General features: G+C 45.2%; 1 protein-coding gene across 2 annotated transcripts in view; it reads right to left on the bottom strand.

Moving 5' to 3' along the window:
• Nucleotides 1-15,715, bottom strand: part of LOC124721829 (mucin-5AC-like) — a 52,110-nt gene that overhangs the window by 22,678 nt on the left and 13,717 nt on the right. The window contains exon 2 of one of the 2 annotated variants that reach the window (XM_047246951.1): nucleotides 7,194-7,278. The exons of the other annotated variant lie outside the window; for it this stretch is intronic. Coding sequence (XP_047102907.1) covers nucleotides 7,194-7,249 — 56 coding nt within the window. The 5' untranslated portion in view covers nucleotides 7,250-7,278. The remainder of the gene's footprint in view (nucleotides 1-7,193; nucleotides 7,279-15,715) is intronic. 2 annotated transcript variants of the gene reach the window in all.

Genomic DNA, 15,715 nt, shown 5'->3' with positions numbered 1-15,715 from the left:
ATAGAAAAGATTAAAAAAAAATAAAAAATAAAAAAGGGTCATGTGTCATTCGTTCGTAAATCCAACCGCATACATGATGTTCATGAACATGACGCTGATTCTGATTCTGTGTTGTCTGTCAATTTAACTTCTTCCCTTTCAGGGAAGTTATTCCTCACTTGGCCAAGATGTTCATATGCAGGTGGATACTGGTTCTGCTGCCACTATCATTAATCCTCAGACGTGGGTTCTCCAATCCTGTCACCTGTCACTAGGCAATTACGGACTTACAATAAACAGAAGATTTCTCTCTTGGGACAATTTGATGCTGAGGTATCTTACAAATCTCTCGTTCGCACTGTTCCCATATTTGTGGTCGACCATAGTAACGCAGAGAATCTTTTTGGCTTCGATGCCTTTCGCGTTTTTGCGTTCTCCATAGATGACTCTGTCAATATTGTCTCTGATGCTATTCCTTATGCTCAATTGGATTCCTTGTCGACAACATATTCGTCCCTTTTTTCTCCTGGGTTAGGCCGTGCAAACAACTTTGAAGCTCATATCACGCTCAAACCCACTACTCGGCCTAAGTTTTTTCGGGCTCGGCCCATTCCTGTGGCCCTTTGTGATCAGGTCAAATGGGAGCTGGATCGTCTCACTGCTTCAGGGGTCTTGCTTCCTGTCACTTCCAGTAAGTGGTCCTCTCCTGTCGTTGTCGTTGCTAAGCCAAATGGTGATATTCGTCTCTGTGGTGATTTCAAAGACACTGTAAATTCTCAATGCCTTATCGACACTTACCCTATGCCTCGACCTGAAGAATTGTTCACTAAACTTGCTGGAGGCCAGTATTTTTCTACACTTGACCTGTCAGAAGCTTATCATCGACTTCCTCTCGACGCTGCTTCCCGGCAGTTTCTGGTCCTTAACACGCCTTTCGGCCTCTATCAACACCAACAATTGCCATTCGGGGTTTCCAGTGCCCCTGCTCTCTTTCAGTGATTCTTGGAACAATTATTGCTCACTGTCCATGGGTGTATACATTACCAGGACGACATTGTTGTCACTGGCTCCACCATTGACGAACATCTTCATCTTCAAAATCTCCACACCCTTTTTCATGTCTTACAGACTGCCGATCTTAAGTGTAATCTTCAGATATCAAAATTTTTTCAGGCATCTATCACGTACTTGGGGTTTCAACTCTCTCGGGATGGTATTCGTCCACTTCAGCAAACTCGCTGTGATCGATGCCCTTCCTCGCCCTACATCTGTTAAGGAACTGCAGGCCTTCTTGGGGAAAATAGCATACTATCACAAGTTTTTACCGTCTGCTGCTTCGGTGGCTCAGCCATTGCATCGCCTGTTGCATAAAAACGTGCCTTTTCACTGGTCCGCGTCATGCAATGCGGCTTTCCAGAAATTGAAGACTATGCTGAAACAGGCCCCATGCCTGGCTACTTATCGACCTGGCGAACATCTTGTTCTTGCCACGGACGCCTCTCAATAATGGGGTCGGTGCAGTCCTTGCACACCATTTTTCTGACTGTTCTGAACAACCCATTGCTTATGCCTCCAAAACGCTCATGGATGCCCAACAAAAGTATTCTCAAATTGAAAAAGAAGCTTTGGCCATTATTTATGCTCTTCATAAGTTTGGTGTTTTTCTCTATGGATCCAAATTTCATCTTGTTACAGATCACAAACCACTTGTTTCCTTGTTTCATCCATCAACATCACTTCCCGACAAGGCTGCACTACGCCTCCAGCGTTGGGCTCTTTACTTGTCTCGTTTCAATGGTTCCTTTGAAATGGTATGGCCAACTTCCTTCCCTAATCTGATGGGACCAATGACCTCCCTGTTTGGTGCCCCACCTTAAATCAATCAACCAACCAACCAACCAACCAACCGATCACACAGACGCTCTTAAGAGCACTGAGAGAATTGAAACATACAACACAATTAAAAAGCTTGTGTCGCTGGGTATACTGGGTGGCCTAATATAGGGTGAATAGCTCCGATGTAAATACTGAGTAGTGTTCTGGAAGCCGATACTGAAAATGACTGGTTCCAATGATGAAGGCACATCAGACACCTCAGTCGGTCTTAGAGCTATCAGTGTACACATACATTCTGTCACTAAGTTGTGTGCAAAGGTTAAGAATCTAAGTGCGACAGAATCTGGAGTAGTTTCCTCAGCAAGCGGCTGAAGTCCAAGGTGAACACGAGCTGCCAAATGAAGCTAAGGTGGTGAAGGGTTCGCACCAATTGGGAAAATGACAGGTACCCTAATATTAAGCTGATGGAGCAATAGCCGAAAGCAAACTCCGTGAGGTGACAGAAGGACGACGCGCCTCATACTGGCAGTCAATGGAGTCATCCAAGGAGGAGGCATAGGATGGGTGGCCAGGCATGGCACACAAATAGCTTGCATATCCGCTAATGAGAACAGCATGCCAGTACGACAGCAGTATTTCACCAGGTTCTGTACAGCCTCACAACGAGGCTAGTGTAAAGGGCGCCTGTCGCAAAATAATTTCCGTGATGGTGGATTGTATGAAGACTACATAAGATGGCCAGACATGCAGATGAATAAACGAAACACCCACAGCCTAGTTTCAAAAGACAAGGAATCAGTACAAACAGAGGAGGGTGCTCCAATCTGCTCCATTGGAAGTACCGCTTAGAACCTGTAGGACATTGAGAGACTGGATGCAGCATGTGGCTAGGTAAGACACATGGGCGGATCAAGAAAGTTTTCTATCAAGCACGAGCCCCAGAAATTTTGTAGTTTCAGTGAGTGGAAAATCAACAGGCTCAGATGTAAAGGCAGTGGAAGAAACTGATTCCACCATCAGAAATTCATACAAATTGTTTTGTTAGTGTGCATCAAAATCTATTGTCAATACTCCATAAGTAAAGATGATAGAGAGACATTGCTGAAGACACCACTCAAAAGGACTAGTCTGCGGAGAACTGCAATACATCGCTAAGTCATAGATGAAAATGGAACCGGAGATGCCTGGCGGGAGGCAGGCCATAAGAGAGTTATTGGCTACAGCAAAGAGGACGATGCTCAGGATGGAGGGATGTAGACATTCCAAAGAAAAAAGTTGAAGTGAGGAAGGATAAGGAGGACTGCAACAGCTTGCAGGTGAGTTTTCACAGAGATGGTTTGGCTATTGACGTCATCCTGGAAGAGCAATGAGCAGCATGACTCCCCAGTGAGACGGAGTGCCATCCTCGCCTCAGGGATGAGGGATGAGGGATGAAGGCGGGGGGGGGGGGGGGGGGGGGGGGGGGAAATCAGAGCTGACCAGAAGGAAATGCGCGAGGTCAAAAGCAGTCTTGGAGGCAGGAAACAAGTGGATGCTGCAATTCCAAGAGCAGTTCTAATTCCTCCTTGTTAGATCAAATTCTGCGAATGTTCCATTGGAGAGGAATCATAATGGGAAGAGGGGAGGAGGGAACAAATGAAGGGTTGCCACCTTGGTGGCTGCCGAGTCTCAGCTTTCAAAGACTCACTGCTACAAGGTGCAAAGGCTGGAGGATCCTGTTCAATGAGATCTAGGGAGGCATCGGCATTCTCTCTGTGTAGGGCTGCAGATTCCAGGGCAGAAAAACGGTATGCGGTGGGCACCGGTGAAATAGAGGTTGGATGGGTCAGGGTATCACATGGTGACACCACTGAAGAGGATTTCCGAGTCAGGGAAGGAGAAGGCCGTTTGTGTTTGATTTCTTACAACCTTTGCAGATGGCAGAGAGTAATCAGATGTTTGTTGGCTGGAGGGACATAAGAAGTCTTCATGGGAATGTTCCTTTTGTCCTTTTTAGCTTGCCACTTGTGCAGCAGGTGATTTCGCCCCTGTAGACGAATATTTGGTGGCTTGTTGTGCAGCTAGATGAGGAGATGGGGTTGATATCATGATACTGGGCAATTTTACAACTGCAGTGCTGTGTCTGAGGTTCCAAGTCTGCATGGCCACATCCTTCGTGGAGCAAGGCATAACAAGAATGATACTGTAAGTGCTAGATGGTAAAATTCAGGGCTTTTGATTAGCCAACAACTTGCAAGTGACAGCGTATGATACTTTTCCCTTCACCCAGGACTCCTGGATGGCCCGCTCATCGAGATACATGGAACATTCTTGGGATGAGGCTGGATGCTCATCATTGCCATTGGCACAGCGGAGAGAAGTAGGCGCGCAATCACCCTGGTGAGCAACCCTACCGCAAGTAAGACATTTGGTCGCATTTTGACAGAACTCTTGAGTGAGGCTGTAATGTTGACACTGGTAGCAACACATTGGGTTTGGATGTATGGTCGGAATGTGATGACTTCATAGCCTTCTTTGATGGAAGCACTACGCAATCAAATGTGGGAAAAAGAGGGCGTGTAGGCACCAATGAAGGGAAAAAAAGAATAGCAGAAGGATAGACATGCAGCACGGAAAAGGAAGAGGTGCTGCAAAAGCTGGGGCCCCATAGTATCCAAGCACGTAAACACCAAAGAGTAGTGAGCCCCTTGGGGTGGGGGGGTGGGGGTGGGTGGGGGCGAGAGTGGACAAATTCTTGTCCTTAGATTATTTAAGACTTCTATGAGAGATTGTCTGTCCCAGATTCTGGGACAAAGGAGGAATGCAAAGTCCTACAACCTGCAACCTATGGCTCCTTTAGTTATCGGCTGGCATCCAGTTGCAGGTCAGCTGAGTCCCAGAAAGGGAGTGACCCAAGGGACACCTTACTGGTAAAGGGTGCCAGAGAAGGGCATTGCTTCTCCAGCTGGAGGTTGAGGACTGACGTCCTTGGTGGATAGTGTGTCGACACTCCCAAAGGGGCTGTGGGGGAAGCAGAATGAGGACGAACCACTGGGGGAGCGGATGTAGTCCAGTGGCCCAGAGGGCAATTTGTTGAAGACACTGAGTGTGATGGCACAGGACATCATCATCATCATCATCATCATCATCATAGCAGTAGCATACATCGTCGTCATACATGTAAAATAGGCGATCATATTTCTTTTTGGCCCCTTGATATGTGAGGTGGTCAAGGGTCCTGTATGCCTGGACTTTCTTTTATTGTTTGAAATCAGTGCAGTCTAGTGAACTGAGGGAATTGTGCTTCCCAGAGTTGACATGGATGGGTCAGGGGCACAGGAAGTGTTTGTGTGCAACTGATGGCCAAATCCCTACAGATGGGGCTACTGTTGCAACACAAAGGCATGTGTCAAAATTGCACGCATTTGTAGCACCACATGGGAGGAAGAATATATAGTTTGACATCAAAACGATACACCATCATCTTGACCTCCTTAAGCAACGAATTCTCTTCAAATGCCAATATGAAGGTCCCAGTATCCACTCTGTTGTCTTTTGGTCTCCTCTGGACACAACAGACAAAATGCACACCTTGTCGTTTCAAATTAGCATGTGACTTGTCATCAACTTGTAAAAGATCTCAGTGGAAAATGATACCCTGAGCCATACTCAGACTTTTATGTGGGGTTATAGCAACACGAATGTCACCCAGCTTGTAGCAGGTGAGCAGTGCCGTGACTGAGCGAGGGAGTCATTTCAAGCAGAACAAAGCCAATTTTCATTTTTCAAATTGCTGCCACTTTCCCCTAACATTTCTCCGAGGTGTTCAATGAAGAACAATGGCTTTGTAGACAAAAAGGAATCCCCACCTCTTCTAGAACAAACTTGGGTGTGTATTTCTCACCTTATCTCTGAGCTCTATGCTCCTTGCATGGTGTAACCAGCAAAAGGCACGGGAACATTTTGTGGTCATACTTCTCCACATTGTAATACATCTTAGCTTCAGAAGAGACTGCTGGGGCTATGTGGCCACCAGCAGAAAAAGTTTAATTCACATAATGTGCAAATCTTCTGCCACGATACCACCCACACAGAATGGGGGCTCCCCTCACCCAGCCACAGCAACAGTTACCTGGCCAGTAAACTGCTGCCTGACACCCCTGTGCCCCAATCATGACAGGCACATATTCCTTGGCTTGCATGGGGAGTTTCCAGCTCAGGCACCAACCGTGCAACCCCTTCATGGCCAGGGGGCTACCATTTGGGCACAGTACTGTTGCAAGAAAGGAAGGTGCAAAGAGAGAAAGGTGCAAGAAGTGAAACACACACTGCACGGCCCACAACTCTGTAGAATTTAGAAAAGAAGTAGCAAGTCAAGCCCAACTAGGGAACCAAATAGTTCATAATGGAAAGTTGCAGAAGGCAGGAAGGTAAGAAAATGAGTGTCCAGTACACAAACCAGATCCAAGCACAATCAGTACCAAGAAGACCATCCAACAGGTAGGTAGGTAGGTAGGGAGAGAGAGAGAGAGAGAGAGAGAGAGAGAGAGAGAGAGAGAGAGAGAGTGAGAGAGGGGGGGGGGGGGAGGCGGGGGAGGGAAGAAGTAGTACTGCAACAAGCATGTACTCATGAAAGAGATGTGAGCCCCTAAGGAGTAAGTCATAGGCATATCACCAGAAATAGTACAATACATTTTATATGATTAATTGACTGAGAAAGTTGTGTTCCTTTTTAGTGCTATAGTTCTTGAATCATGGCCAAAAGCAAGTGAGAAAGTGAAGTTATTAGCTATTTTTGAATCATTTCCTACATAATCTAATCGCTTTCGTACACCAGCCTGTTGCTTTGGATGTGTGTCCACTACTGCGTGCAAGAAATTAATGCTGTCAGGCAGTTTATAACCAGTGTTCTGTGGGATGCAAAAAGAGATTATTCTTCTTATTTATCATGCAAAGAATAAAAGAGCAATCAGTGAATACTAAACAAGTCTTCCACATCACTTCCACCCACGTTCGAAGGAGTCCGAAGAAAGATTATAGCAGCCATCGACAGAAATACTGCACATGAACCAGATTCACAGCACAAAGACAATCTCCTCATGCCTAAACCATTGGAGAAAGTGCACTGAAACAGAAACTAACTGGAATACCAAGTCCACTATTGACTTAAAAAAGGTAGTCTCACCATGGACTTCCCATGCTTTCCTCATGAATAAGATTCTAATTACTGCCCATTACTTTATGAAAAGAATATGTGATATAAAAATTGATGTTCCCTCTCTACACATTGTTATTTATTTTACCCTTTCAACTTCAATGAAGAAAATCTTACATACCTCTCTTTACTCACAGATGAAGTATTTCATAACTTAATCAATCAAGATAATGTAACCACTCACCCAGCTGGGAACTGAGATGCCATATGCGGTTTTAGTCGCTTAACTTTTGGTTCCATGTCTTCCCTAGCAGCATGTTCTTACAAGCCTGTAAATCAAGTGAAGAGGCAAGTAGCATAAAAAGCCAGTAGGCAACAAGAACACATTTATTTGTGCTAACAAGGGAACCTCCCCATCGCACCCCCCTCAGATTTAGTTATAAGTTGGCACAGTGGATAGGCCTTGAAAAACTGAACACAGATCAATCAAGAAAACAGGAAGAAGTTGTGTGGAACTATGAAAAAAATAAGCAAAATATACAAACTGAGTAGTCTATGTGCAACATATGCAACATCAAGGACGGTATGAAATTAGGAGCGCCATGGTCCCGGGGTTAGCGTGAGCAGCAGTGGAACGAGAGATCTTTGGTTCAAGTCCTCCCTCGAGTGAAAAATTTAATTTCTTTATTTTCGCAGTTATGATCTGTCCGTTCGTTCATTGACGTCTTTGTTCACTGAAATAAGTTTAGTGTCTGTGTTTTGCGACCGCACCGCAAAACCGTTCGATTAGTAGACGAAAGGACGTGCCTCTCCAATGGGAACCTAAAACATTTGATCGCAAGGTCATAAGTCAACCGATTCCTCCACAGGAAAACACGTCTGATATATTCTATACGACACTGGTGACGGCATGTGCGTCACATGACAGGAATATGTTGTCGATCCACCTAACTTGTACACTTGGCGAATAGGTAAAAAGATTCTTCTGTCTTGCCCGATTTAGGTTTTCTTGTGGATGTGATAATCACTCCCAAAAAAGTGATGAAAACATAAGAGTTTGTCACATAAACTGCAACAAATGACTGCAACAGTCGCACAGTTTTCCCTGTGCTCTGTCAAAACATATGTTTTTAACGTTTTCAAATTTTTCCGTGTGTAGACCGTCAAATCCTGCATATGTCCAAGCAAATCTCAACATGTCCTGGAATTTTGGAGAACGAAGTTGATTGTGTGTGTGTGTGTGTGTGTGTGTGTGTGGTGTGTGTGTGTGTGCCTGAAGTTTGATAATTGTCTGAAAATAAAAAATTAAAATTTTCATTCGGGGGAAGATTCGAACCAAGGACCTCTGGTTCCACAGCTGCTCACGCTAACCACAGGACCACGGCGCTACTGAGGTAGTACTATCCTTAATGTTACATATCTTGAGCATGGACTACTCAGTTTGTATATTTTGCTTATTTTTTTCATAGTTCCACACAACTTCTTCCTGTTTTCTCGATTGATCTGTGTTCAGTTTTCAAGACCTATCCACTGCGCCAACTTATAACTAAATTTGAGGGGGGTGCGATGGGGAGGTTCCCTTGTAAGAAGCATCAGACTTCTTCTCAATAGTTATTTCATCCTGCTTTCACAAATATAGCCAGAAAGTACTATCTGCATGAATCTTTAATGCTACTCTCTGTTCAGTACAACACTGTTTCAGTAACAACATAGTAACTGTTCAGAAGTATTTTAAGGATGGAAGTCTGCGGAGTTATCACATATACGTTAACTGACCAATGGAGAAAGGTATTTATATCACATTTTGTGTGGAATGTTAAAACACTTATTATGCTGATTTTAATTACACTAAATAATTTCAATGTATTTGTTAAAATACCGCAACACAGCTTTCACAAACACCAAAAGAAAATTCACAAGTCTGACATGTATTTAAAATTATTTAACATACTTACAAGTACCATATCACTAAAAATGTTTGGGGAAGTATACAGTCATTTGCAAACTGCAAGCACCACAAACTTGTGGACACACACACACACACACACACACACACACACACACACACACGCACACACACACACACACACACAAGCTTTAAGAACCATTTACTAAAAAGTACAAAGCCTATATCAGGCTGTGAAACGTGACTACAAAGAGTTTGGAAAATAGCCCTTAATGACATCTTCGAGAGAATTATGGGGACTACCCAAAGTAGATCACATGGAAATTGGGAAAATGTTTAAGAAGGAAAACAACTCTACAAAACTGGAACATTATGTGATTCCTCTACTTCACAACAAAGGAGACAAAAAGAAAAGAAGAGGAAGAATCTTAACCAATCAGCCTCTTCTTGGTAATGTACAATAATGTACAACATATTCACAAGCTGTCAACCAAATTTAAGAAAAACTTGGTTTAAATCAAACAAAGGAACAAGCTGGTTTCAGAAGTGGATACAGCACAATGAATCACTTGCAAGCCATGAGAAGAATTACTGAACATAGCAATGAATTGGATAACTACGTTGCTTTGGCATCAAATGTTTTCATAAAGCTTGTGACTATGTTTCAACATAATTTGTGCAAGCATACCTTCAGAAACAACTACTCTACAGACGAATATATTCTTGAATGTTACTGCTTCAATTGAGCTTTGCCACAATGGTAAGAGATTCAGGTCTTAAATAGTTGGACAAAGCGATTTCATACACCAAAGTTATTTTCAGTAGCCCTTGATGTTATCAAGTCCTTAAACAGGGAAAATGAAGATAGACAGGTAAATGGAATACACCCAAACAGAGTCATTTCATTGCAGATGTTTTACAGTTTCAGACTAGTGTGGCATGCCACAAACTTCACATAGTGATGGATCCTCCTGCCAGAGAAGGAAGCAAAGTACGAAAGGGCTATGCCCGATGCGCAGTCTGGTAAGCAAAACCTCCTTCCAGTGGCGAGGCTGACATGTAGCCCGCCAAGCCTTTGTGGTTGATTTGAACGGCCACAGATTGTTGTCTGTCGCTTGCAACCATTCAGTCTCCCACAGACGCATAATGCACCTGTCAGAAAATGAGATGATGGCATGCAACGGGATGGGACATTGATGGACAGCACTATCCCAACATGCTTCCTTGGCAGCTTTGTTGGCCATGTCGTTATCCTGTATCCCAACGGGGCCAGGTACCCAGCAAAAGATCACCACCTTGCCATGAAGTTGGAGCCCATTTAAGGAGTCACGGATGAGCTGAATCAGCAGGTCTACCAGATACATTTGGTGAAGTGCTTGCAGTACACTAAGAGAGTCTGAACAGACAAGAAAACTCGTATGGTGATGTCTGTAAAATCTCTCCAGTGTTATCAGAATGCCATAGAACTCCGCATCATAATTTGTAAATTTTTCCCTATCAGGGAAAGCAGCAGAACAACCAAGAGCATTCTTCTGCTGGGATCCACCTGTATAAATAATGGTTAAACTATGGTATGTACTTAAAATAGATGAAAACAAAGTTGTAAAAACAAAATCTAGAGTACAAGTTTTTTTGTACTGTATCAAGATTAAAATCACTTTGGGCCTCTGAAGCCGCCAAGGCAGCAGTGCGTTCCATCCCTGGGTGAGTATTTTGATGCCCGAGAGATCCAGAGACAGTCTATAGCACGCATGCCAAACAGTTTTGTCACTTGGGGCCAATTCCTGAACAGTCGTTCGAAGGTGGGTTGGATCACTGAACTAAATGCCAATGACAGGTGATGCTGAGTTTTCCAGCACCTGTCGAGCCAAAAGCATACTTTGTCAAATCCAGAGTGGTGGTTCACCAGCTTCTGCACACAGACTCTGCACTGGGCAAGTGAGAAAGGCTCCAGGAGATATCCGAATGCCCTCACCATGGACGGCATCTAGCATCCGCTAGTAGGAAGGATGGGCCGATCCGTAGACAATGCTGCCGTAGTCTAGGTTGGTTGGTTGTTTGAGGTTTAAGGGACCAAACAGCAAGGTCATCAGTCCCTTGTTTCAAATATGCTCCATTCCACTAATGGGACATCTCAGGAAAGTCAGAACAATAAAACAGAAAAAGGTAAAAACATAAAAGGGCAGTCATGTTGTCATTGGTAAAAAAACAAAATGAGGGAAGTCGGCAAGAGAACGAACCCAACGCTATGCTGAAGCAGCACAGGCAAGACCACCTGTGACTTAAAAGGTGCAACCGCTAGAATGTAGAAATACGTATGAGAAAAGGAGACTAACCAATCCTTAAAAAAAAGGTAAAAACAGAGTAAAAGGGGAAGAAAATAGGATCTCGGTCAGGGAGGTGAATCGGGAATCTCCAAACATGGCTTACAGTGGGAGACGCCCAAACACTTACCGTCCTGCCCCAACACCAGAGAGAGATTAAAAACCTTAAAACTGAGAATAAAAACCACTTTCCCAGAGGAAATCGAGAACCAGAGAGACCATCCGGGAATCGTCAGCCAACATCAAAGGTAAAGTGTGGGGGAGTCTGTACTTAGCACGCAGAGCCAAAAGAAAGGGGCATTCAACCAAAATGTGGGCTACTGACTGGAAGGCTCCACAACCACAAAGTGGGGGTGGCTCATCACGCAAAAGAAAACCATGGGTCAGCCTGGTATGACCAATGCGGAGACGACACAGTGTGGTCGAGTCCTTTCGGGAGTGGCGAAAGGAAGAACGCCACAGGCCTGGTGTCACCTTAATTGCACGAAGTTTATTAGACAGGGGAGTAGCCTCCCAAGAATTGGCCCATGACTGTGCGAAGTGGAATTTGATGTGAAGCCGTAAATCTGCTGCAGGAGGGGTTACAGAAAATGGGGGATAAGTGACTGCTCGCCCAGCCAAACGATCAGCGAGCTCATTACCCGGGATACCCACATGGCAAGGGACCCAAAGGAAGTCAATGGAACAAGCAGCATGGTGAATATCAGCGAGATGGTCATCGATGGCAGAGACCAAGGGATGGCGCGAAAAACACCGGTCAATAGCAAGAGGGCCACTCATTGAGTCTGTACATAACAAAACGTGGTTATGTTGGGACTGTTTAATAAAGGGAAGGGCCTGGGAAATTGCCATCAATTCCATAGTAAACACCCCACATGTAGGTGGCAGCAGATGATTTTCCATTCCAACAGAGGACGTGAAGGCATACGCAACATGATCAGCAGATTTAGAGCCATCAGTGTAAAAAACAACAGCATCCCGAAACTCCCATAAAATTTGGTGGAAAAAGGTGCCGTAGTCTAAGTGTGATCAAACAAATGCTCAATAAAACTGCAGGAGGTGGGACCTGTCAGCTCCCCATGTTTTTCTGCCAAGGCATTTCAAAATATTCAATGACTTAAAGCCCTTTGTTCATAGATCTTTCAGGGGTGGGAGCCAAGTTAATTTTGAGTCAAATAATAAACCCAAAAGGTGCACAGTGTCTTGAAAACTTAAAATATTGTTCCCCATTGCAAGCACTGGCCAATTAAAATCCTAGCAAGCACGGTTAAAACTGGCACATTTAGTCTTCTATGGTGAGAACCAAAAACCAGTTGTCCGGGTTCAAGTTTCCAGCCTCTTAATGATCAGCTGCAGCTGCCTCATTGATGAAAGATCAGAGGAAGATTAGAAGATTGCAAAGTCATCCACAAACAAAGAGCATTTGACAGGGCTCCTGATCATGGGGGAAATGCCACTGATAGTGATGGCAAACAATGTGACACAGAGAACACTGCCCTGGGACACACCCTTCTCCTTAACATAGCAATCAGACATGGCATCACCAATCCAGGAGTAAAGAAAATCAAGACATTGCTGAAGATGTCGCTCAGTGAGACAGGTCCATGGAGAATGCAATAGATGGTGAAATTGCCAACAAAAAGGAAGCCGGAGATGCCCAGCAGGAGACAGGCCATTATAGGGTTAATCACGATAGCAAAGAGGACGTCACTCAGGAAAGAACCCTGAGCGACATTGTTTTCCTGGATTAAGCGCTCCGACAAGGCAGAAGGTGCCTGAAGGAAACAGGCAAGTAGCCACGGAAGCCCCTCATGTAAAGAGTACAGAAGATACCAGTTCTCCAGCAGGTGATGTGAGCCTTCTCCAAATTGAAAAACACAGCCACAATCTGGGATTTCCGCAGAAAACTATTCATGACATGGGTGGACAAAGTAACGAGATGGTCAACTGCAGAACGCCACGTTCAAAATCCACACTGTGCATTCGTCAGTAAATTGTGAGACTTGAGCCACCATAACAGCCGGGCATGAATCATATGTTCCATCAACTTGCAAACGCAGCTGTTAAGAGAGATGGGGCGGTAGTTAGAAAGAAAGGTTTTTGTCCTTACCAGGCTTAGGTATGGGTATGATGGTGGCTTCACGCCAGTAGCCGGGAAATGTGCCCTGTGCCCAGATGCAGTTGTACGTGTTAAGCAGAAAGTGCTTGCCTGCAAGAGAAAGGTGCTGCAACATCTGAATGTGGCTGGTGTCTGGCCCTGGGGCGGAGGATTGGGATGAACTGAAAGCATGATCTAGCTCCCTCATAGTAAAGGTGGCATTGTAGCACTCACGATTCGGAGAAGAGAAGGGTATCGCCTGAACCTCCTCCACTCATTTCCGATGGAGGAAGGCAGGGTGATAGTAGGAAGAGCTCAAAAAGTCCGCAAAATGGCGGCCCAAGGTGTTTGAGATGGCAACAGGTTCGGCAATGACATCATTTGCTACTGTCAGGACAGAAATTGGGGAATGGACTTTGGTCCCAGAGAGCTGTCGGAAGTTGGCCCACACGAAAGAGGAATGGGTGGAACTGTTAAAAGAACTAGTGAATGAAATCCAGCTAGCTCTCTTGCTAACCCGAAGAACACGACTACACTTCACATGCATCTGTTTATAATGAGTACAGTTTGCCATCGTAGGTTGACGGTTAAAAACGTGGAGAGCATTCTCTGAGCACAAATTGCATCGCGGCATGCCTCAGTCCACCAAGGGACTAGGAAACGATGTGGTAATGGGGAAGAGTGAGGAATGGAACATTCTGCAGCAGTAAGGATAATGTTTGAGAGATATTCCACCTGGACATCACAACTGGGGAAATCCTGTTCTTTGAAGGTAGCCGGGGAGGAGTAAAGCTGCCATTTGTGTGCGCACATGGATGGGGTAGGAGTCAACAAACGGATAGCACATGGGAAACGATCATTTGAGTAGGTGCCTGAAAGAACGGACCACCATACACAATGGACAAACTGGGCAGTGTAAAAGGATATGTCCAAATTGGAATAGGTGTGTGAGGAGTCAGAAAGCAAAGTGGGTGCCCCAGTGTTAAGGTAGAAGAGGTTAAGCTGGTTAAGATGGTCAGACAAGAGGGCACCTCTCTGACAGGTCCTGGGAGAACCCCAAAGGGGATGATGCACATTAAAGTCACCAAGTAGCAAAAATGGGGGAGGTAACTGCCCAATAAGCTGAAGGAAGTCTGCCATGGTGACATCAAACACCAGAGGGATATAAATAGTACAGAGGGAGAAAGTCAGGTGGCGAAGGAAAAGGCAAACTGCAACAGCTTGAAGATGGGTAGTCAGGGAGATGGGTTGACTATGAATGTTATTCCTTATGAGCAGCATCATGCCCCCATGAGATGGAATGTCAACCTCAAGGGGAAGGTCAAAACGAATCAGTAAGTAATGTGAAAGCTCAAAGCGGTCATGAGGGCACAATTTCGTTTCCTGAAGACAGGTTACAAGGGGATGCTAAAAGCAGCCATTAATCCTCTTTGTGGGACTGAAGGCCGCCAATGTTCCATTGGAGGAGAATCATGATGAAAAGATGTAGGGGTGTCACCTCAGTGGCTACTGAGGGACAGCTGGCGTAGAGTCGCTACTACAGGGCACAGAAGCAGGAGGATCCTCTTATATGTGGTCCACAGAAGCATCGGCTTGCTTGTGTGGTGGATCTGTGGAGTCCAACGCTGTAAAAAGGTTGGTGCTGAGCACCAGTGACACAGAGGCCAGCCAGGCTAACATATCACGTGGATACACTGTCAAAGATGATCTTCGAGTTGCCGAAGGAGAAGACCATTTGCCTTTGGTGACTACTTCAAGCCTTTCCTGTTAGCAGAAGAGGGTTGGGTTGTTTGTGGGAAGAGACCAAACTGCGAAGTCATCGGTCTCGTCGGATCAGGGAAGGACGGGGAAGGAAGTCGGTCGTGCCCTTGCAGAGGAACCATCCCGGCATTTACCTGGAGCGATTTAGGGAAATCACGGAAAACCTAAGTCAGGATGGCCGGACGCGGGATTGAACCGTCGTCCTCCCGAATGCGAGTCCAGTGTGCTAACCACTGCGCCACCTCGCTCGGTGTTAGAAGAAGACTCTGGAGTTGTTTGGCTGGAGAGACAGAGGAAGTATTCACAGGAGTACTCCTCCTGTTCTTTCCAGCCTATCGATTGTGTAGCTCGTGGCTTTGGTCCTTGAGGTGAGAGTTTGATGGTTTGTTGCACTGCTGAACTGGGGCATGGCGATGCTACCTTGGCACTGGGCGATTTCACAACCTCAGAGCTGAATTGGAGGTTGCATGTCTGTGTGGCCACGTCATTCATGGAGCGAGGGGTAACAAGAACAGAACTATAGGTGCCAAAAAGGAGAACATAGGGTTTGCAAGTAGCCAGTAACTTGTGAGCTACTGGGTAAGGCATTTTTCCTTTACCCGGATCTTTCAACAGCTCGCTTATCAAGATACATGGGACAATCCCGAGAGGAGGCCACATGATCACCATTGCAGTTG

The sequence above is a fragment of the Schistocerca piceifrons genome, chromosome X (assembly GCF_021461385.2).
Source record: "Schistocerca piceifrons isolate TAMUIC-IGC-003096 chromosome X, iqSchPice1.1, whole genome shotgun sequence".
Lineage (NCBI taxonomy): Eukaryota > Metazoa > Arthropoda > Insecta > Orthoptera > Acrididae > Schistocerca > Schistocerca piceifrons.
The sequence above is the reverse complement of the archived record's forward strand: the minus strand, read 5'-3'. Positions and strand labels throughout refer to the sequence as shown.